Raw genomic sequence first — 21949 nt, forward strand, 5'->3', positions numbered from 1 at the left:
CTTATAGCCCTTTTTTATGTTCCTGCCTGGTGCGTTGTGCTTCAGGAGACGCGTTGTGCTTCCAGGTATGGCTAGTGTTGGAAATCGAGCAACTTTATGTCGCATGAGATGATTGAATTCACTTGTGTGTGGTGATTCTCGTTATCTTCTCCCTCAATGAGGCTGGGCTACGCACTTTGATTGCCAAAACCCTTTTACCACAGAAAACCAGCAGGGTGGAACTTTTTCTTACTGCATCCTTCTGCGTTGTGGTTTGCGGGAGGAGAGCCACCTGCATCACGCCTCATGACTTCTGTGTGGGAGCAGTATTCATTGAATGCCAAGGGACAAGGTGGAATGAAAACGTTAGCTTTTGCCACCAATGCATGAACCAGGAGGACAGTCTCCTGGTCTCCTGGGACGTCACTGTGTCTTTAGAACGCAGACTGCAGTGCCAGGGGACATCCTGGGATCCTGGCTGAGACTCAGTAAAAGACTTAACAGGCTAAGCGGAGGTGGGTGTGGCTGTCCTGGGAGCTGCCAAGGCATGCACGCCCGCACCCTTCTTCAGAGACAAGGCACCCGGGACAGGCCCAGCCGCCGCTGCTGTCAGCTGCGCCCAGCTGTTGGGAAGATGATAAACGCAGGAGGGCCAGGCAGTTACCTCCTTTCTTCCTAGTTCACTTCTCTTCGCTCTTTGTCATTGAATTCACATCCTTTTCCCTGCTGTTCTCTTCCTGTAATTGAAGAGAACATGGCTCCCAGGAACAGGCGATCGTAGGGAACACGAGCTAGGGCTGTGTCAGGATGCACACAGAGTCTGGAGGGCCTGCAGGGGTTGGCATGGCTGTCTGCTCAGGACAGGCCAGTCACCCCCAGAGATACCCAGCGTTTCCTCTTTCTGACATCCTATGTGTATGACCTGTACGTGACCTCTTTCTGACTCAATTTTCCCATCTGTGAAAGCGGGGTGATAGGTTGTGGCAAGGACTGAGTTACATAAACTACTTTGAGCTGTGCCTAGTGTATAAAAAATGTTATATACAAGTTGGCTTTTACTATTACAATGCTCTCTTCTTAAAAGATCTGGGTGACATTTCTACTTTTGAAATTATTCAAGATAATTGGATTGAATAGTTTTACAAAACTCACTGAAGTAACATAAATACTTCATGACAACATATTGATGGGGTTGGGCGGCACTAGTTGTGTCTAATGAGCAATTAATTAATCTCAGGCAATTTTCACATTGGAGGTTGAAAGACCACTACCCTGTCAGTCAGAAGAGTAAGGGACGAGTCTTGAGTCTTTTACCACCTAGCTGTGTGACCTTGGGCAAGTCACTGAACCTCTTTAAGCTTCTGTTTCCTCACCTGTGAAATGAAGTCTGTGGGGTGTACCCTGCTTGCCTCATGGGGTTGCTGTGGGGATGAAATGAGGTGTCACCATTTTGCAGGCTCTAAGTACTGAACACATGCAGAGACCATTACTTCTGCTTACCCATCCTCAGCCCGGCCCCTGGAGTACCCAGCAGGGAACTTCAGCCCCATGTGAAGGGTGAGGAGCCAAAGGAGAGAGAATTGGAGGTGGGCGGGGGGGCCAGAGCCAGCTTGTCCTCCTCACTAGGTTCTTGGGAAGTCTCAGCTACCATTGGAGATTCCCAGTCCCTCACTGACATGCCAGGAGTCTCAGCACAGAAGCAAGGCCAAGTACGGTAGGATATGTCCAACCAAGACGGCAGACAGCAGAAGGGAAGAATCGTCAGCAGAGGTTAGGTGTTCTGGCTCTGGCTCCGTGGATCAGCTGTGTGAGCCTGGGAAGTTGCTTAACCTCTCTGAACCTCAGTTTCTTCATCTCATAATAATACCTCCCTCCTTGATGGGTAGTGAGGATGCAACGACAGGTTTCTGTAATGTGTTTGGTCCTGTACCAGTGATATCAAGTGAAGCCGCAGCTGTGAGGCCCTAGACGGTAGGGGGCCAGTTACATTCATCTTTGTATCTCCAACACCAATCAGGGGCCCTGGCACAAGCCACTGCTCCATAACTATAGTTGGAACAAAATCGAACAGGATAATGGGGAGCTTGGCCTATTGTGGAAAAGAGGCCAGCAGGAGATGAGGCTGAGCAGGTGGGTTCAGCCAGAATTTGAAGGGCCTTGAATGCCTTGCTGTAGAGATTAGGAGTCATAAATCAATTCTAATGACCTGATGTGGTTTAAGGGAAATACTGGGTTGGCCAAAAAGTTCATTCTTTTTAATTTCCCGTAAGCTGGCTCTAGTAGTGCTTAGCCGTCTTTAACTTCATTCAAAACAGTTTTGTTAGATTGTAATGTGACAGCTGTCATATCAGAGTGCATAAAAAACATAAAAATTGGTGAATTTTAGCCATGTTAATATTGAAGATGGAAGAAAATAAGCAACATTTTCTGCATATTATGCTTTATTATTTCAAGAAAGGTAAAAACGCAACTGAAATGCAGAAAAAAAGAATTGTGCAAGATTTTACCAGTTGGGCCACAGTCCTAGACCATTAAATCTAGCTGGAGCCTTCCTGTTAATATTTCTCAACTAAATTAGCTGCTGAAGGAAGAACTCTGATCATATCGAGTTCTGATAGAACCCAAATGGTGGAGGTTGGTTTCATCCCTAGATTTTCTTGAAGAGAATCACTGATGTCCATTTCACCTGGACTGAGATTTAGTAGCAAAGCAAACAATATTGAGACTAATATCGATTGAATGCTTACTATGTGCCAGGCGCTTAGCTAAATGCTGGACTTGAATTTACTTACTTAATCCACACAACATCCCTCGAAGATGTTGCCTGCCTATCACGCTCACAGCCATACACATTGTGTCCTGTTTACACTATTATGATCTTCGTTTTACCAATGAGGAAGCTGGTCTGCAGGGAATTTCAGTAACTTATCCATGGTCACCCAGCTAATAAGTGGCAGAGTCAGGATTAGAACCCGGGCAGTCTGTTTTCAGAGCTGTTGCTACTAACCACCCCATTATCCTGTCTCAGACCTGTATTGTGCTGCTTTAGAGTGTAAAACAGAATAGAGACACTCTCAGGAGTTGTTTAAAGAAGCCTCTTGGTTTTTGATCACTCCACTAATAGATGTCTGTTGGGTTTTGCTCACAGCTTGCCTATTCACTTGGGATTTCAGACGTTATACATTAAAAGCCTTGCTAATTTCTCAGTAATGAACAATAGGAGCGCCAACTTGCTTAAGGGAGAGTCTGGATTAAATAGTCCATAGATTCCACGCAGTGGCATGTTTTTTTGCCTCTGTTTGCAGAGCTGAGATTCCCCTTTAATACTCAGGATGGTGGAGGTGAAGCAGATAGGATTACCTTCATTTCTCAGATGAGAAAATTGAGGTGCAGTGTTCCAGTGACTTGGCAAAGTCACACACCCTTTATTGCATAGGAGTTAAGAGATGGCAGAACACTCTTATGTAGGAACCTGTTTAACGTACCAATGGACAGTTTCTAATTAGCCATATTCAGAGACTTAAAATTAGTAGTCTAAAATCCCTGCATGAGGTTTGTCCTCACACACATTTTTTGCATCTTGTTTTCACTATTCATTTTTCTGAGTAAGTCTTATCTATAGAGATTCTGAAGCTAGGTGGAATTACCATGCAATCTGATTTTGCAGAGACAGATTATGATGGAGATGAGAGAACTTCTATTTATCAGAAAGCCGAGCATGGTCCTGACACCTGCGCTTTCCCGCTTGTCTTCTCTCAAAGCCGTGGTTAGAGGCACACTGTGCCAGAAAGACGAGTACAAATCTGTTTCCTCTTTGCAGCCTGTGCAAGGCTTTGATTACGCCAAACAGCACCTGGGCCAGCAAGGGGCAGACGAGGAGGTCATCCCCGTGACCCAGGAGACGGTGGTCCTCCCGCTGCCCGTCAGAGATGCTCCGGCCTTGCAGGAAAGGGACGTCGCCCAGGATGGAAGCACCATCAAGACAGCCAAGTCCACTGAAACCAGAAAGAGGTAGGCAGGGGGCCCACTTCTGCCTCTCCGTGTCAGCAGGAGAAATAATTGATGGTGAGAGGAGCCAAAGCCCTCCAGTTAATTCCACTGTTCTCTTTGAAAATCCCCCTTCCTGCTCATTGTGAATATTTGAAAAGGAGACCGAAGGAGATGAGGAGAGCCGCACTACCTGCTTCTTGTGCGCCACACTGCGTAAGGTTTTATATCATAGATCCACCACAACAGTGGAGACTTATCTCTTACATTTGTGATAATAAATTTGGCACTGACATTGCACTTATGCATTTTAACTTATCTTAAAAGTGGTTCTTTTGATTTAGCATGTGTGGTTATATTTTATCTGGTAGTTCCTCAATGGTTTAGGATTTTAGTTCAAAACCATTTATTGAGTTTTTACTATGAACACAGTATGTTGACATGCATTGGAAGGACTACACAGGGGTTTCAGATTGATTCCTCGCCCCAAGGATCTCATGCTGGAGAGACAGAGAGAGAAATAGCTGGGATACCAAGCAGGACATGTAGGCGCCACAGTGGAGTCTGAACAAAGTGCCGTGGGAAAGAGAGGCGTAAGAACTTGACTCTGGTGAGGAGGGGTGTTGTGGAGGAGGCTGAGTTTTAGCTGGGCCTTGAAGGGTGAGGGGGGTGTCAATAGGTGGGAAGAGATAAAGGCATCCAGTCCGAAAGAGCCGGGAGAGAGAAGGGATAGGCACGCTCACTTAGTGGCGGGTGTCCCTGGAGTTTAGAGTTCGCAGGGACTGGGATGTGGTGAAGGATAACAGCAGAAAATAGATTAAAATTGTGGAGGGTTTTAACTTCCAGACTAAGGAGTTTGACCTTTACGCTCTGGCCGATGGGAAGCCACCTCAAGTTCTTCAGGAAGATAGTAATGTCCAGCCTGTACTTGAGAAAGATGACGCAGGTGGTAATGTGGAAGATAGATGGCAGAGGTTAGGCCAGGAGACTCATTACCTTATTATAAGGACTTAGCAATGGCCTCATAAAGAGGTAATAACCCCTATGGGAAGCCCTGTTGGCCGGCTACACCGGCTCCCATTGCCAGCCCCTTCTCCCTCACCTCGAGACTGCAATGGCTGGCAAAGCTACATCCTTCCGGCCTCCTTCCCTCTTTCCCTCCCTTCACCTAACAGATATGCATTGATTGTTTGTTGTGCATCAGGTACTGGGGATATTTCAGTGAAGAAGACAAAATTCTTGCTCTCATGGGGCTTATAGTCTGGTGGGGAGAGATAGACAATAAACAAACAGAAATAAGTAGATAGTAGGTCAAGTGGTGATGAGTATGAAGAACACCGAAGCACGGTGAGGGGACAGAGAGATGGAGAGCAGGGAAGGTGATGCTGTTTTAGCAGGAAGCTGGGGAAGGCCTCTGTGAGAGAGTGACATTTGAGAAAGACATGATTGGAATGATGGATAAGCCTCGAGGCTATCTAGAGGGAACTGGAACAGGGTGTGCACATCCCAGAGGCGGGTACTTTGACTTGCACAAGGGAGAGCAGGAAGGCCAGAGAGGCTGGTGTGAACCTCAGGGGAAGAGGTCGCAGCTGAGTCAGAGAAGTTGCCCAAAGTTTGATCCTGTCAGACCTCTTAGACCAAAGTCAGGCCTCGGAATTTGTTGTGAATGAAGATCAGAAGTCTTTGGGAAGGACATTGACATGATGTGACTTGCTGTTTCCACTCTGGCTGCTGTGTGGAACACAGATTATAGAGAAACAGTGTAGGAGCAGGAAGCCCTGTTAGACAGCTAGTCTAGTCCAGTTGAGAGATGGTGGTGTGAGGCATGACTGGATTCTAGAGATGTTTTGAAGGAAGAGCTGAGCAGACTTGCTGAGAGCCTATTGTAGAGTATTGCAGAAAAATGGGTTTGCCATGTATTGTGTGGGAGAAGACTTTGTAGGGGACAGTCAAGAGTTTAGATGTGAAGTCTGAGATGCCCATTGGGCATGTAAGAGGAGATGTTGAGAACTCAGTTAACCACACGAGTCTAGAGTTCAGAGCAGAGGTCCAAGGTAGAAATGTGAATGTAGCAGTGGTCAGTGTTTACATACATAAAGCTGAGAGTCTGGATGGAACAACCTACCTTTCTCACAGATAGAGAAAAGGTCGAAGAGCTGGTCCCTGGGGCATTGCAATGATTCCAGGCCCAGATGATGAAAAAGAATCAGCAAAGGAGACTAGAAAGTGTCAGGAAGAAAGGCACAAGAAGAGCAAAGCAAGAGTGGAATCCGAGAAGCCAAGAGAATGGAGTAGTTTGAGGAGAAAGGGAAGATGGTCTGTATCAAACACTCAAGTTTTTGTGTTGGAGTCAGGAGCAGGTGCATGTGTGTTTTCCCCAGGAGCTCTTGGTGCCTCAGAAAGAGGCACAGAGAAACAGAGGGTTGGGTTTCAGAGGGCTGTGTCAGAAAGAAGGTTGAGGGCATGTGGATTACTTACCTGTGCTCCATCACAAACCACTCCAAAGCTTAGCAGCTTAATATGACAACCATCTACTGAGCTCAGGGACAGCAGTTTTTTTGTGGGACAGCAGTTTAGGCTGAGCCCAGTAGGGTGGTGGTTCTGGTCTGAGGTAGGCTTGGCTGAGCTCAGCTGGGGTCTCTCACGCATCTGTAGTCAGGTGGTAGTCAGGTGGGCTGCCTTGTCTGGGTTGGCATGTGGTCTCTCATCTTCCAGCAGGCTAGCCCTGGCTTTCTGATAGGGTGGTTACAGGATTCCAAGGACATCAAGAAAAGCCCCAAAGGGCAAGCCCCTCTCAAGTCTCTGCTATTGCATATTTGCTACTGTCCTATTGATCAAAACAAGACACATAGTTAAGTCCAGAGTCAGTGCAGGAGAGGACTACTCAGAGCTTGGTTAACTGGAGGTGTGGACAAATTGGGACCATTGCTAACTGTCTACCCAACAAGGGGGATCCTAAGCAGGGAAGAAACCAAACGTATAGAGAAACATATATCTACTCCTGCAATAGATGATTTATCTGAGTTAACTGGCAAATGATATTACCTACAATAATTACTTTCATTGTGATTTTTGCCAAATACAATAAAAGCATATTAACAACTTATTTATCACCTATTTAAAGGACAATGTAAAGGAATACATAAGATTATTAAAATTAGGATATTATTACTGCCACAAAAGAATTTTCTACCCATTCTAGTTGAGTGAGTTTCTTTAAAAAAATGTTTTTTAGACCAAGCATTTCTTTTTTTATTTTAAGAGTTTATTTCAAGCATTTCTTCTTGAATTAGCAAGACATCTACTCTTGCTAACAAAATTTAATTACCTCAAGATTTTTATCAGCAAATACTAGTTTATGAAACAAATACAGATAAAGAAAACAGATAAAGAAAATACCTACATTGCTGAGTGATTTCCAAATTTGCTTGTTGATTTTACCATAAAGATATAATTTTGCTAAGGTCTGGCTGTATCATTGCCAAAGGAAAAATTTCACCTCTGTTTAAGTGCAGCCAACCACAGAAGTCTGGTCAGTTGGGAAAATTTTAAGGTGCCAGCCCCGAGAGCAAACCCCTCATGCATCTGCGTTTCTGACCTTCCCATCTTGCCCCATCAGCTTCCTCATTCCTATGTGATCAGGACTGCATGACCTTTCAGAATGGGCCTGTTAGATGATCTGAAAAGTTTCACAAGTGAAAAAATAGGGAATTCCAGTGATTTGGTGGTCATTAAGTTATCTCAGTATTCAAAAACTGTTTTAAAAATGAAGGAAAATGAGCGTTCAGTCACTTGCAGACAACCAGACAGACATTGTGGGTCCTTCGCCTTATGTAGGCTCTGCCGATGCTATTTTGTTGGTCCACAATTGGGATTAAGGGGCAAGGGTAGAGAATCAACCATTCGCAATGGTTATTTCAATGCAGTGATTGGCCATAATTGTTCAGCAATTGATGAATCCTCACCGTGAGATTGTTCTTCCAGTTTTCATGTACACCCACATCCTCAGAATGAAGGCTGAGTTCAGTATCCCAAAACTGCCACCTCACAGGTGACATTGTCTTGCTTTCAAAAACATCTTTGTGACTGTCATGTGAATGGACACACATACATGTACAAATCTCACTCTGTTTTGACCAGAAATTTTGAGTTGATGACTCCATATAAACCTGCTTATAAGCTGAGGCAAAGAGTAAAGCAGAGTACCAGATTTTTCAGACTATAAGACACCTTCCCCACCCTACCCACTGCCAAATTTGGGAGAAATAATGGTTGTTAATGTTGCAGTTGAGTTCTGTTTACATTTATATTGGTGAAATATTATGTTATTTATGTTATTAAATATTTTACCACATTTTTTGCTTCAAAATATTTTTCCTATTTTCCTCTTCTAAAACCTGGGTGCATCTTATGGTCCAAAAAATACGGTATTTTTTTTTTCTCTTTCTCTCTCCAAAAATCTGCTCACTCACATCTTTTCTTGAAGAGAAACAGCCAGAAAATTGTTTCAGGATCAAATGAGGGAAAGGGTATGCAAATGCTGTGAAAACCACTAAGTAACCTGTGAATGTAAAATAGATCATAAGAAGCCTTTCCCTTCTCTCTCCTTGGGACCTTACCCGAAAGCCTCTTCATCCCAACAAAGCCAGCTGGAGGAGTGTGTGCCATTAACTGTGAGCTTCTGAAAACCATCAAAGGGCACGTGCTCCCTGCGCATGTGTACTTGTACACCCGGTATTCTGCAGCCAAATGGCTGAAGAATAAATGAAATATATTCCATAAGTTAATATCTTATGCATATGCTCCCGAACTTATTCTTCATATTACTAGTTTTATAGGAAATTAAGAGATTTTTATGGTGGAGGAGATCTATAGCAAAATAAACTGGGATATGTTGAATTAAACAAAACAAGATGAGTCTCTTTATGACAGGACCGGTCTGAACCTTTGATGTGTTCATGTGCTTTAGGACTATCCACAGAAGGGATATAGAGCATGGCATTTCCCTAACGTACTTGTGTGCGGGACTTTGGTAAGGAGCACCTCACTTGGCCGGTCTGCTCTTGGCAGACTCTGCCTTATCCCGTGGCTGTAAGTGGGCACTGTCATTGTTCATGATTTTTAGGGTGCTAAAGTGCATAGATGTGTGCAGAATTAAGAATTCAAAATTCCCAGAGGATGAGGAGGGAGAAGGAGGAAGAGGAGCATCCATTAGGTCAAGTGCTGCATTTTAGTCCAGTAAGTTTCCATTGTAAGGGCTGATGCAGTTAGGTTCTGAATCTGGCCAATTAACAATAGACAAACAAGAGCTTTGATGAGATCCAATATCTACCTCCTCACTGTGTCCCACAGAGGGGAAGGCAGTTGGTCTTTATGCTCAGCCCACCCACAGGCTGGCATGGTCTCAGGCCTGAGAGAACAGGAACTCAGCAGGGGGTCTCAAGAGCCCGGTTGCCCACCGGGTTCCAGAAGTCCAGCCCCTGAGGAGGGCAAGAAGACCCCATGGCTTACCCTGCCTCCGCTGGGCCACTGTAGAGAGAAGGTAAAGGGAAGGTGCTCTGGCATGTGGGGAAACTCCCTACCTGCAGGGGGAGCTCTGGCTTCCAGAGCTGATGTGCCACCTCCCAACTCTGCCCTGGACAGAATACTTCTCCTCTTCAAACTTCATGTTTCTCACTAGCTAAACAAGGGTGACAATCACCAAATCTGTGGATTGTCATAGATTCCTTAACAGTTTCAAAAGTGTCCAGCATTGTCCTTGGCCCCTGGTATTGTAGTTGCTCCTGATGCAGAGCTCTTGGAGAACGTGGGAGGTGTTAGTTTCTCTCTGTACCTGTACAATGCCCAGTACAGAGATGGTGCACATAAAGTATTTTCTGAATGAATAAATAGCTCAATTGGTAGTTTCAAATGAAAGTGGTTAGCAATTAGCAGAGTTAAGAATGTGTGTGTGTGTAAGAGAGAGAGAGAGAGAGAGAGAGCACACTTAACAGTGGAGTGACTTCTTGTTTAGTAGTCAAGGTATACCCTGTTAAGAAGTAGCCCAAGAGAACTGTGATTCATACTTGTCCCTAAAGATGCCGTGTGCATCAAATACTCAGCAACACTCTCCAAAGTGCTTTATTCTAATAAGAGGGCATGCTTAAAACGCCATCACCACCGTTTCCATAGTCACTGGGGGTTAATGAAAAAGAACCGAGAACTGCACTCCCTGAACTTCCCTGCACAGCTCAGCACCAGTCAGTGCACTTCAGAACAACTAGCTACTTAACCCGTGCTGTAGTATGGATTTCTTTTGTAAATTTCTGAATCATTTCTTCTTTGTGGATAAAACCAGAATGAAAGGCTACAGATATAAACTGTGCAAATAAAATAACCTTGAGAAGAGGCTGCTCTGGTCGGAACTTACCATCTCCCTGTTGCTATGGTTACCTCCAGCAGGTCGCCCAGTGAGAACGGCTCTATCATCAGCAACGAATCAGGGAAGCCCAGCTCGGGGAGGCGCTCGCCCCAGAATGTAATGGCACAGCAGAAAGTGACAAAGGAGGAGGCACGGAAGAGGAATGGTGAGAAGCCTTCCCTGACAAGCACCACCCCCGAGCCCGTCCCACTCACCCATGCTCACAGGCCTGCACGTGCTCACACCCACCAGTGTGCTCTCACCCTCAGTTCTTCTTTCTGTTGCGTCCTACAAAGGCCAGGAGTCAGCTTCCTACCTACCTGTTGGGTATCCGCTTACATCCCTCTCTAAATTATCCTGCCCCCTGTTCTTATGGAACCATGCAGGGCCTTAAAAAACTATGCAGAATGAACTGATGTTTGCTTAGAGATTTTTCTAATTCTGGGGTGAATCGACATTTCTAACACTGGGTCAACTAGAGTGGCAAGTCTCTGAAATGCTGTCAGTCTTGGAGATTCCCCTTGTTTTCTTGCTCTGACTCCCTGATACGTGGCAGCAGTTCAGTCTAAGCCAGTGAGTCCAAATGTTGCAAATGCACCTCTCCCAGGAAAAGCGGCACAGTAATAACCCTGCCATCGTAAACATCAGCCTATGCTTCTGCCTTTATTCTCCAGGGCAAGTTAACTCTGAGTTTCTCAAACAGATCTTCTCCCTCCTTATGAAGGTTTGGTGTTAGGGTTTGTTGATAGTCCTCGGAGCCACCTGGCTGTGCTGTGGCACCATCTGCAGCTCACATCTGTCGGACACCTGTGCAGCCTCCCTGTCCTCTTGGTCCCACCTGTATTCTGATCTGCCTCTCCAGTGGGTCCTTCCGTGGAACCTACACTTGTCCCTTTCTATCAAAGGGCTCCACTTTGTCATAATGCTAAGTTAGAGTTCACCAGTAAAAATCAGTAGTGTATATTTTATTGGTATAGAAGGTGGAGGGAAGGAAGGAAGGAAGGAAGGAAGGAAGGAAGGAAGGAAGGAAGGAAGGAAGGAAGGAAGGAAGGAAGGAAGGAGGGAGGGAGGGAAGGAAGGAAGGAAGGAAATAACACTGAATGGAATTGTGGAGAAAACAAAAATGCATCATATTGTCACCTTGCAAAAGATGTTTGTAACTGTGGCCTCTGAGAATAGACTATTCTCTTGGTATGGAATATTCAGAGACTGTTGTTTTTTGTCTCCGTATCCATTTTAGAGGTTAGAGTTACTAAGGTTGATTAATAAATGTTCATGTACCAGGCAGTTGTTCTAAAACTGTTCTTGTTTCCCATCAGTTTTGTTGCATTTGTAACTTCTGATATTCCACATTAGAAAATTGTGTAAGAAGTTACAGAAATAAGTAACTTCTTATTTCCACACTTATGAAAATAAGAACTCTAAACTGGAAAAACACTATCCCATCAACAGTGTGGCTGGGATAGGTCCTTGTAGCTCAGTGGCCTCATTAGTTACCACAGGTGGAAGGCTAGTTTAGAGTCCGTTCCAGGACGGTGTTTAAATATAAGTGGAGAAGAGAGATGTGAGAGCTAGGATTTGGAAAATTTTCTACCAAATCCAGACACTTCAACTTCTGAATTAAAACCAGTATCACCTTGGAAAAAGTGTTTTCCAGGAAAAGAGTTAACAATAAGTGCCAGATGAGCACACAATATATGTATTTAAATCCTCGGTCATCGAGGAGCAAAAACTTCTGCAAACCCTTACGTGTGCACCTTCCTTCAGGTCACTGAGAGATTTCCCTGCCAAGGCTCAGAAGCTAATCAGACCTTGCCTGCCAGTAGTCACCGGGTGCACGGGTCCAGAGCAGGACAAGAATGAGAGAGTTCAGAGGAGGAATTACCACCTTCTTAGCAGAGGCCCTTGGGGATATGTCGGAGATATTAGCTCAAAACCAGTCTCAGTTTTTATTCTTTCTTTACCTTCCTAGCGAGGTGAAGGCTTGCCTACTATCTGATAAACAACACCAGAGGGTAGTGATGCTAGTTATATGATGTCTCTGAGTGTTAATGGAAATTCCAGAAAAAAAGAGCATGCTTCCTATAAAAGCATTTTCTGCCTCAAATGGGTGAGCCCTCCCCACCTGTGCCAGTTTAAACGTGAAGAAATGAGCTCTCCCTTCCCAGCCTAATTTGCGGAAACTCAAATGAACAATGGAACTCAGACACAACCAGATCCGGGATGTTCGTGTTTACTAGCATGACGGTGATGGTATCCAGAACACTTAGCCATTTAACTGGGGCCCTTTTGTTTAGCCTTCTCGCCTGCTTTTTCTTTAGGGACTAATTATGCATTAGATATTCTCATGAACCTGCTGTACTCACATAACATTTTAGTATTCATATTTAATGTAATGTCCTTTAGTGTATTTTTACATATAGTCTTTGGGGCGAAGATAACTAATTATTTTCCTCTTAAACCTAGAGGAATTATTGTGAAAATCTAAATATGATTATTTTGCGAGTGAGAATGAAAAAGAACTATAGTTTGTACAGTTTCCAGAGTGTTCTTTTCTTTCTCCTTACGGTCATGCCCCTCCCCTTACCCGGTCCAGGGGACAGGGAGTGAGGGTGTCACAACCCAGAAACAATAAAAATGTTAAGTGCCGACTCTTCATCTGAAGTCTTTAGTCATAGCACATTCTACCTGTTTACCTGTTCTGCAGGCACTAACATCTCCTTTCCAAGTCAGGAGATTTTAGCTGTTCCTTTAGTCATCATTTATTCAGCAAACCTTTATTGAAAGCCAACTACCTATGAGGCATTCTTAAAGGCAATAGGCATTGCCTTTAATCAGATGGGTAAGAGTGGAGTTTACGTTCTAGTGGCAGGGCTGGGGCGGGTTAAACCAGTGCACAGATCAATAGTACCGAATGCTATGAAGAAAATGTACCAGGGTGATGACTCAGGTTGTTTTAGATTGGTGGATAAGGAAAGTCTTTTCCAATCTGCAACTTGAAAAATAAGGAACTAAGCACGTAAAGATCTGGGGAAAGAGCTTTCTGAGCAGAGGGAACAGCTAATGGAAAATCCCAGAGGTGTGAACAAGCCTGGCATGTTCAGTGTTCAAGCGGGCTGTTGTAGCTGGAGCAGAGGGGAGGGAGGGGAGAGGCAGGATGTGAACTCAGCAAGGTGGCCAAGACGGACCATTCAGAACCTTGCATCATATTGTCAGCTTGTGAAAGATGTTTGTAACTGTGGCCTCTGAGAATAGATTATTCTCTTGGTATGGAATATTCAGAGACTGTTGTTTTTTGTCTCCGTATCCATTTTAGAGGTTAGAGTTACTAAGGTTGATTAATAAATGTTCACGTACCAGGCAGTTGTTCTAAAACTGTTCTTGTTTTAGAACACACTAAAGACTCAGGGCTTCATTCGGAGAGACATGAAGCCTTCAGAGGGCTCCTTCAAAGGAGCACTGTGATCTGGTGGCCTTTTGAGAAGATAACCCATCCTGGCTGCTGGTGGAGTGTGCATTTTAGGGGTAGGAGGACAGGAGTGGAAGCTTGGAGGAGGGGGGTTGTTTAGAAGATATATTAGTTACTTGTTGTGTTGCTGCATAAAAAATTACCCCAACCCCTAGCGACCAAAAGGACAATCTGTATCTATTATGTCGCACAACATCTGTGGGTCAGGAATTCAGGAGTGGCTTAGCTGGGTGGCTTTGGGTCAGAATTTCATGAGGTCACGATCTGGCCTGTAGTCATCTAAAGGCTTGGCTGGGCCCACAGGACCCACTGACAAGGTGGCTCATTCATAGCTGTTGGCAGGAGTCTCGGTTTCTTAACCACGTGGACCTCTCCATAGGGCTGCCTGAGTGTCCTCATCACAAGGCAGCTGGCTTTTCCCAGAGTAAGTGGTCCCAGAGAGAGCAAGGTGGAAGCCACAATGTTGTTTAGTGACCTTGCCATAGGTGTAACACACTGTCATTTCCGAAGTTTCCCTTCGGTTACACAGGTCAGTCCTGTTATTGTGTCTGTGACTAGCAGGAGGTGAGAATTACTGGGTGCCACTCTGCAGGCTGGTTCCCACAGGTGGCTTTCCCTGCAGGTGTCCAGGTGGGAGATAAGGGTGCCAAGCAAAACTCTACCCTAAAAACATATGTGCATCTGGTAACTTGTCTGAAGAGAGACCATCCTCTGTCATTGGCTGCTATTTGCAAATAAGCCCACAGAACCAAAAAAAAATACTCCAGTTATAGCCACTGTTAGACTCTGAGGTGTTTAGCCACATTATGAAGTAACAATTTACTTGGCTTAATTTGACAGATCCTCTGTGATTATGATAAGTGACAGAATGCCACAAACTATGTGTTTCTCAATTATTTAAATAACATTCCAATCTCTTGAGCAGACAGGAAGAAAGATAAATATACTTCTAGTACATTCATATTTTAATGACACCTATTTTGCTTCTAAATTGCTTACTGGTTTAGTTACTTGAACAGGCTTCATTTATCTCTCACTGAGCCACACTCAATAAACTGTCATTCTTATAGTTACTTAATGGGATTATGCTCTGGAAACAACTAAATCAGCAAGGTACCACCGGCCCTGGAACATCTTCCATCCGCTTAGTTCTGGAAGCTCAAGGCAGGCTGGTGTCTGTCAGTAATCATGGTAGAATTACCTGTCAGAAGCAAGAACTAATTTAAAAGAGCGTAGGTGAAAATTGCTCTATTTAATTAGGGGAGTTATCTGTAGCTTTAAATTAGCTTCTCTGATGGTTATTTCTTAGCTTTCTTTTGCTTTAGATGAACGAAACTAACACCCAAATAATTGAGAAGCACGCTTTAGAAAAATGATGAGGTGTCCGCTGCAATTATTGGGACTGGTTGACCTGGGAAGACTTGTCACCTTAACATTGTGCAAAAATGGGTAGCTTTGGTGGCAGAGACTGAATGGAATGTTGTTATTCTGTTGATTGTCATATTTTAAAAGGAGTCACAGTTCTGACAAAATTGCATTTTTTTCCATCGCTGACTCAAAGATGGAGACATTTTTTTTCCTTTTTTTTTAAAGTATTTGTCATAATTTTGAAAGAATGGTTTTTACCATTTAAATTCAATGTCTAAAATTCTTTCCTACCCATTGATGACACAGTGAAGGACTGAGTGGTGTAGATCTTAAATTTAAAAGATGCACGAGCAGCAGTGAGCCCTTGGCACCAAACCAGACGCTGTTGTTTCTGGGGTCATTTTGAGTGAGATGTCCTGAGACTGTGATCGTTACACATAAATTCCCCCACAACCATGCAGTTCCCCTGCAGCCATAAAACTGATGTGTTTATTTGTGCTTCAGTGCCGGCGAGTGACGAAGAGGAAGGAGCAGTTCTTTTTGACAGCTCTGGCAAGGTGGCTGCCGATCCTTTTGACACGTCTTCTGGATCCGTGCAGCTGATTGCAATAAAACCCACGGCCCTCCCCGTGGTGCAGCCCACCTCGGACCGGAGCCAGGAGGCGGCCGTGCTCAACGGTGAGGTGAGCACCCGAGGACCCAGAGTGGGAGAGAGCCAGGGCAGCCAGGAGCACCACCCAGGAATACTGGGGGCAGGTTGCCTCCAGGTGTGTAGGGCTCCACTGGTCATGTTTACCTCTGCGTGCACAGGCCTCGGCGCAATGAATCAGGACACAAGTCACCCCAGATGGATTTGTGGGGTGATGTTTTCAGAGCATTATTACCTTCACTAGAAAGCCCAGTGGGGGCCTTTTTAAAAACTGGAGTTATGAAGAGAAACATCAGAAATTCTTTCCCACCGCTTACACACATGCAGTCTACCTTTTTTGGTAACACTCCTGAACCATCATGGGAGGTCATTTGTAGTGGGGATGCGAGGGGCTTAAAGTGAGTGGGAACTGGAGAAGATACTGTCTCTTGGACAGGGGCATGGCCCACTACAGAGGCTTTGAAATGACTTCTATTCCTTCGAGCAAGCTTCAGACAACCCTTTGCCTGCTTTCAGAAGGATATCTGTGGGTCTCATGGGGTAATCAATTTCCCTAAGGGTATGAAAATTGTACATGGAGAATGATGATTTCATGAAGAAAAACAGATGGATGAATAGGATAGATGGATGGATAATGGATGTGTGGGTGGGTAATGGTTGGGTGGATGGATGGATAGATAGATAGAGGCAGTTTAGGGGAGAGCAAGAGAGCAAGTTGGCTAAATATCTGACATTTTTCCATCTTCTGCAGCTGAGTGGTCAGTGGGCTAAAGATGTTTATGAGCCTTTAAGACATGCATATGCAACCTGCATGTGAACATTTACATTACATGTGTGCACACATAAACACTTAGGTAGACTGAAGCCAGAGGGGTTGAGCAGCCTGCTCAGAGTCCCACTGTAGGTCATTGTGACCTCCATGCTGGTCAGGTCCCCTGGCTCTCTGTCCACTGCTCCTTCCCTCTCCTTGACTTACTGTGGCCCAGCAATGAAAAACAGCATTGGACTTGAAAGATCTGGAACTTTCAAGCCACCCTGCAAAGATTGGAATTCTAGCTCCTCTCCTTACTAGCTGTTCGACCTTAGGCAGGTTAGTTCGTTTCTCTGGGCCTCAGCATCTCCACCTCAGTAAAACGGGGCTGTTGTAAGGATGACAACACTTATGATAGTGTAAAACACTTATGATAGTGCCTAGCAATCAACAAGCACATCCTCTTCCTCCTCCTTCTCCTCATCAATTAGTCAGCCAATGAGCAAGGACTCTTGGATCACGTACTGTATGCCCCCTGACTTTATAATTTGGGAACCTGTATGTGTTCTCAAAGCCAATCACACCCACTGAATCTTTCCTTAGACACAGCTCTGTCACCAGACATGCAAGCCCAGTGATTACAGTCTCTGAGATTGTCACTAATGCTGTGGGAACTGCCCTTGATTAGGGCCCTCTGCCCAGGTATGGAACCGGGTAATGGCCGCCATGCCTAGATCTTTCCATCCCAGCTTAGTGGTATCAGTATCACAGAGACAGATTCCACATCTCAGGTAAATTCAGTTTACTGCTCCCTTTTCCTGCCAAGCCCATCACCCTGTCACAGAAGGAGAGAGATGAGCATTTTCTCTGTCCAGAAGGGAACGCCTGTTACATGTTGGTAGTTAGAAGAACGGACCTTACTGGCATTATGGTGGGAAAAGAGGCCTGAATGGTTCTCCATAATTTGCGGCCTTGTGGATTTTAGGGCAAATTGTCTTATAACTCTCTCCCTTCTTCTCTTCTGGGTGCCTTGGTTAAGGGAAGAAAACACAGCCCCAAAGCCATACATTTTTCTGTTATGCATTACAGGATATCCTTGTGAAGATTATGTTAAAGAAAACAGCACAGAAAGTTGAGAAAATAAGAGAAAAATCACTATAATTTCACCACCCTAAGATCCATCCCCTGTTTTCACTTTTGCACCTTCTCTGCAAGCTTTTAATCAAACTCACTGATACTTTAGAGCCTCGTCATGTCATGACAGCTTTCTGTCTCTCACAGTGAGCACCTTCCGTGTCGCTGCTGTGTTGTTGATGGTGGCTGTTAATGACTGTGCTGAGCAGGTGTGCCATCGATTTGAAAACTCGATGTTCGAGCCTTCCAGGTGTTTTTTGGTTTTGGTTTTGGTTATTATAAATGACACTTCAATGAATAATTGCATGCATGACTTTTAAAAACTTTTTATTTTGTAATAGTTGTAGACTTACAAGAAAGGTTTAGTAATAGTACAGAGTTCCTATACACTCTTTTCCTACCCACCCTAATGTTGACATCTGTCGGAGCCACAGAATAATGACCACGCCCAGGGAATTAACACCTGGTACGACACTGTTGACCCATCCACAGGTCTCATTTGAGTTTCCCTGGTTTTCCCACTAATGTCCTTTTTCCATTTTGGGATCCAGTCAAGGATCCCACGTGGCCTTTAACTGTATCCTTCATCTCCTCCAGTCTGGGATAGCTCCTCCATCATTCTTTGTGACCATTCTTGTGTTTTATGACCTTTACTGTTTTGAGGAGTGCTGGCCGGTTGTCAGGTAGAATGTCTCACAGTTTGGGTTTGTCTCATGTTTTCTTATGATTGGACTGATTGGCATTTTTTTGTCGTAACTGCAGGAGTGATGTGCCCTTTTGTGGGCACCTTATCAGCAAGTTCCTGATACTGATGTGTCTGATAACTGGTGATGTTAGCTTTCATCTCTGATTTTGAACCTCTCTTGTGGAATGTTGCTTTAGCTGACGTTTTCTGGAATGTCAGCTAAAGCAACATTCCAGAAATGGGATTCCTGGCTCAGAGGATGCTACACTAACTTCCTCTCTTGACTGGTTTTCTCAGTGGCAAGCAGAATGAAGGAACCATTAAGACCTGTGAAATTCTGCCCACCTGAAAATATCATTAGGGCCCAGAATGGGGGGAGCTTTGCCAAAGTTAGAAAAAACATGTCCTTCAGTTATTGTTTCTTCAAATGTTGTAAAACTAAAATATCTAAGATAGAGGACCATGGTCCTGATGCTGTGATATATATCTTATCACTGGGTGTATTTTCATTTTATGAATTACAGGAAATTCTTTTAAAGATTTTTTTTCTTTTAATTTTATTTATTTATTTGCTTACTTACTTACCTACTTATTTATTTATAGAGATGGGAAGGGAGGGAGAAAGAGAGGAAGAGAAACCTCAATGTGTGGTTGCCTCTCATACACCCCCCAACTGGGGACCTGACCCAAAACCCAGGCATGTGATCTGACTGGGAATCGAACTGGTGACCCTTTGGTTTGCAGTCCAGCTCTCAATCCACTGAGCCACTCCAGCCAAGGCTTAAAGATTATTTTAAAGAAAGCATAGTAACAACTCTGTATACGATTATATCAATGTAGTCAAATCTGATTTCAAATAGCGCTAATGGTTCCCCATATCATCCAATAAGCATCAGGTAGATTTCACCATTCAGTTTCATTCATGGGTGTAACACCCTCATCATTTGTGATTTGTTTAGCATAGTCATCTGCTTGTATCCTGACAGGTCAGAGGGATGTTGGCCATGTTCCTTTCTAGAAGTCCAGACTGGCTTTGCCCTTCAGAGCAGGAACTGGTTGGCATCCGTGGCCGTAAAAGGCTTCATCATTCCCTATCTCTTGAGAAAAATACAGATTGACACAAATAAGCTCTTGATAGAGTGGCGAGACCTTGCGAACAGGATGTCTGCTCCTCCTCCCCACCCTATTCACCTCAGCTCAGCCCGTCCAGGAACTGGCTTATCCAGCTAGGCACCGACTCAATGGCCAAGGGAGAACATTGGGCTCCTCAGGGCTGAAGCCAGGCTCAGGACACTAAGATCTAGCAGGGCTGCCAAGTCAGGGGCTGTCATACAGGGGACCGGCAGGGTTTAGGGGGGATTAAGGCCCACACCACAAAGCTGCAAGCGTGGACTCTGGCCTAGGTCTGAACAGACTCGGGGAGTCAGAGAGAAGGAGGCCTCGATGGAAGGTCCCAGGTGACGAAGGTGAGTGCCAGACTCCGAGTTTGTGGACCGCTGTTGTGGGCTGGTCTTGGCGTGGGTCCCAGTTGGGTCTGGCTGGCTCCAAGGCCCAGACAGGAAGCCTAGGGTAAGTTTTCCCAGAGTTGTGACTTTCTGACGGAAGCCTCCCGCCTGTCGCTGTCAGGGACAGGCGCGGGCCTGAGACCGTCTCTCTCCCCAGGTGAACAAAGCGCTGAAGCAGAAGTCAGACATCGAGCACTATCGGAACAAGCTGCGCCTCAAAGCCAAGAGGAAGGGATATTACGATTTCCCTGCAGTAGAGACAAATAAGGCTCAGACGGAAAGAAAAAAGATGTATGAAAAATCCCAAAAGGAAATCGAGCACGTGTTGGATCCAGACCCAGAACTGTGTGCCCCGTTCGCTGAGTCTAAAAACAGGTGCGACAGCAAAGGAATTCTCAGAAGGTCGCCATGGCATTGGCGGGATGAGGGGCAGGGGGTGCCTTGGGCGATACAGTCCTGGTGCCTTTATGTGTTCCCAGAGGACTGTCATCTGTGAAGGCTGCTGAGCCAAACCATGCTGTTCTGTGCAAGCACGTGCTCCATAATGAGTCGGGAAGAGAATAAATCTGAAGCCATTAAAAAAATACTTGGGCAAACAACCATAACTGTCCCTTAGCTTAATGATATTTTCCAACTGTGGCTGTTTCAGAGCTGGGTGAAGATATAATTATCACCCACCTGGTTATGCAACTTCCAGATCAAAGGGCATGGTGTTTTTCAATTATTTCAGTGGCTCTTGCATAAGAAAAGCAAATGTCATACCTCACCTTGTCATTCAGCTGCAGTGCATATTCACCGCATAGCTGCTCAGAGCTCCATGCTGGGTTCAGCTCCTGAATCACAGATCTGTTCATCTATTTGATGTTTACTGTCACCTACTATGTATTAGCCACCATGCAAGATGCTGAATGCTGTCATGGTCATGTTGTTTTTCCTCATTCATTCATTTACTCATTCATTCAACATTTTATGGCAGACAAGACAGATGAATTACTATTCTTACAGAATTTAAGGCCTGAACTGGGAGAGAAAGATACCACCTCCAAAGTTTATTACTCACAAGTGTGATGGGTGTTTGAGACGTGAGGTGCTAATAACGGTGTGTAAGTGGAACTTGGCCTCCCGAGCAAAGGTTAGGCTTGGCGGTTTGAATTCACATCCTTCCGAGCTTTGTTGCCAGCCAAGCAGAGAGTGACCTCACCTCCTGGGTAAAGGAACAGAGGTTTTAGCAAAGCCATACATGCCCACTTTTCTTCTTTCCTCCCCACCCTGAAGCACTTCTTCAGAAGCATTTTCATGCTTTCAGACCATCTCTTTTAAATACCCATTCTCCTTGGCGACAGCCCCTTGGCTTGTAGCATGCCAGTGCTCCGACCCACCCCGTTCCCTTGGCAGACACACTCTCCACAGACTGGGTGGGGCAGGACAGCTCCCTGCCAGCGCGGGTATTTATTGAAAGCAAGAATGACCGTGCAGCAGGCTTGGGTAGAAGCCACAAAATCAAGCTGGGATGTGGGGCTAATGTTATGAATAGAATTGTCATAATTTATTTTCAACAAGGAAATAAGAGACTTCTAATCCTGTGCTTCATTTACCCCACTTTTAATTAGGCTATTGATGCAAAATCACACTGTGACAGGGTCCACAATGCATGTGTCACCGTGTTGATAACCGTAGAAAAAAGGGAAGAAAAGATATGGATTTTATGGGAGGCTGGGGGCTTCTTTAGCACTTACTTTGCACTTTGAGACTTTTTGCTGCAGCTGTCTTTTATAGTCTGGGTGGGGAGTCTTTTTCTCTGGGTTTCCTGCTGACACTCAGGAGATGAACCAAAGATCGTGTGCAAATAGAAGAACTTGGTTTGGAAGCTATTTGAGAAATAAATAAAAATTTCAGTTGAGACTTTAAAATATTTTTTAATTTTTCAGTTATGGTTGACATTCAGTATTATATCAGTTTCAAGAGTACAGCATAGTGATTACACGTTTATTTATACAACTTATAAAGTGCTCCTCCCAATAA

At 44.7% G+C, this 21949-nt stretch overlaps 1 protein-coding gene across 3 annotated transcripts in view; it reads left to right on the forward strand.

The window, feature by feature from the left end:
• The window catches only part of KIAA1549L (KIAA1549 like), a 230984-nt gene that overhangs the window by 169968 nt on the left and 39067 nt on the right, over positions 1-21949 (forward strand). For 2 of the 3 annotated variants that reach the window (XM_045825250.1, XM_045825252.1), the window contains exons 12-15: positions 3800-3990; positions 10405-10532; positions 15708-15886; positions 20085-20302. In XM_045825250.1, the coding sequence (XP_045681206.1) occupies positions 3800-3990; positions 10405-10532; positions 15708-15886; positions 20085-20302 (716 nt within the window). The remainder of the gene's footprint in view (positions 1-3799; positions 3991-10404; positions 10533-15707; positions 15887-20084; positions 20303-21949) is intronic. The other variant, XM_045825251.1, reaches the window with a different exon arrangement.

The sequence above is a fragment of the Phyllostomus hastatus genome, unplaced genomic scaffold (assembly GCF_019186645.2).
Source record: "Phyllostomus hastatus isolate PE091 unplaced genomic scaffold, TTU_PhHast_1.1 phas_scaffold_585, whole genome shotgun sequence".
Lineage (NCBI taxonomy): Eukaryota > Metazoa > Chordata > Mammalia > Chiroptera > Phyllostomidae > Phyllostomus > Phyllostomus hastatus.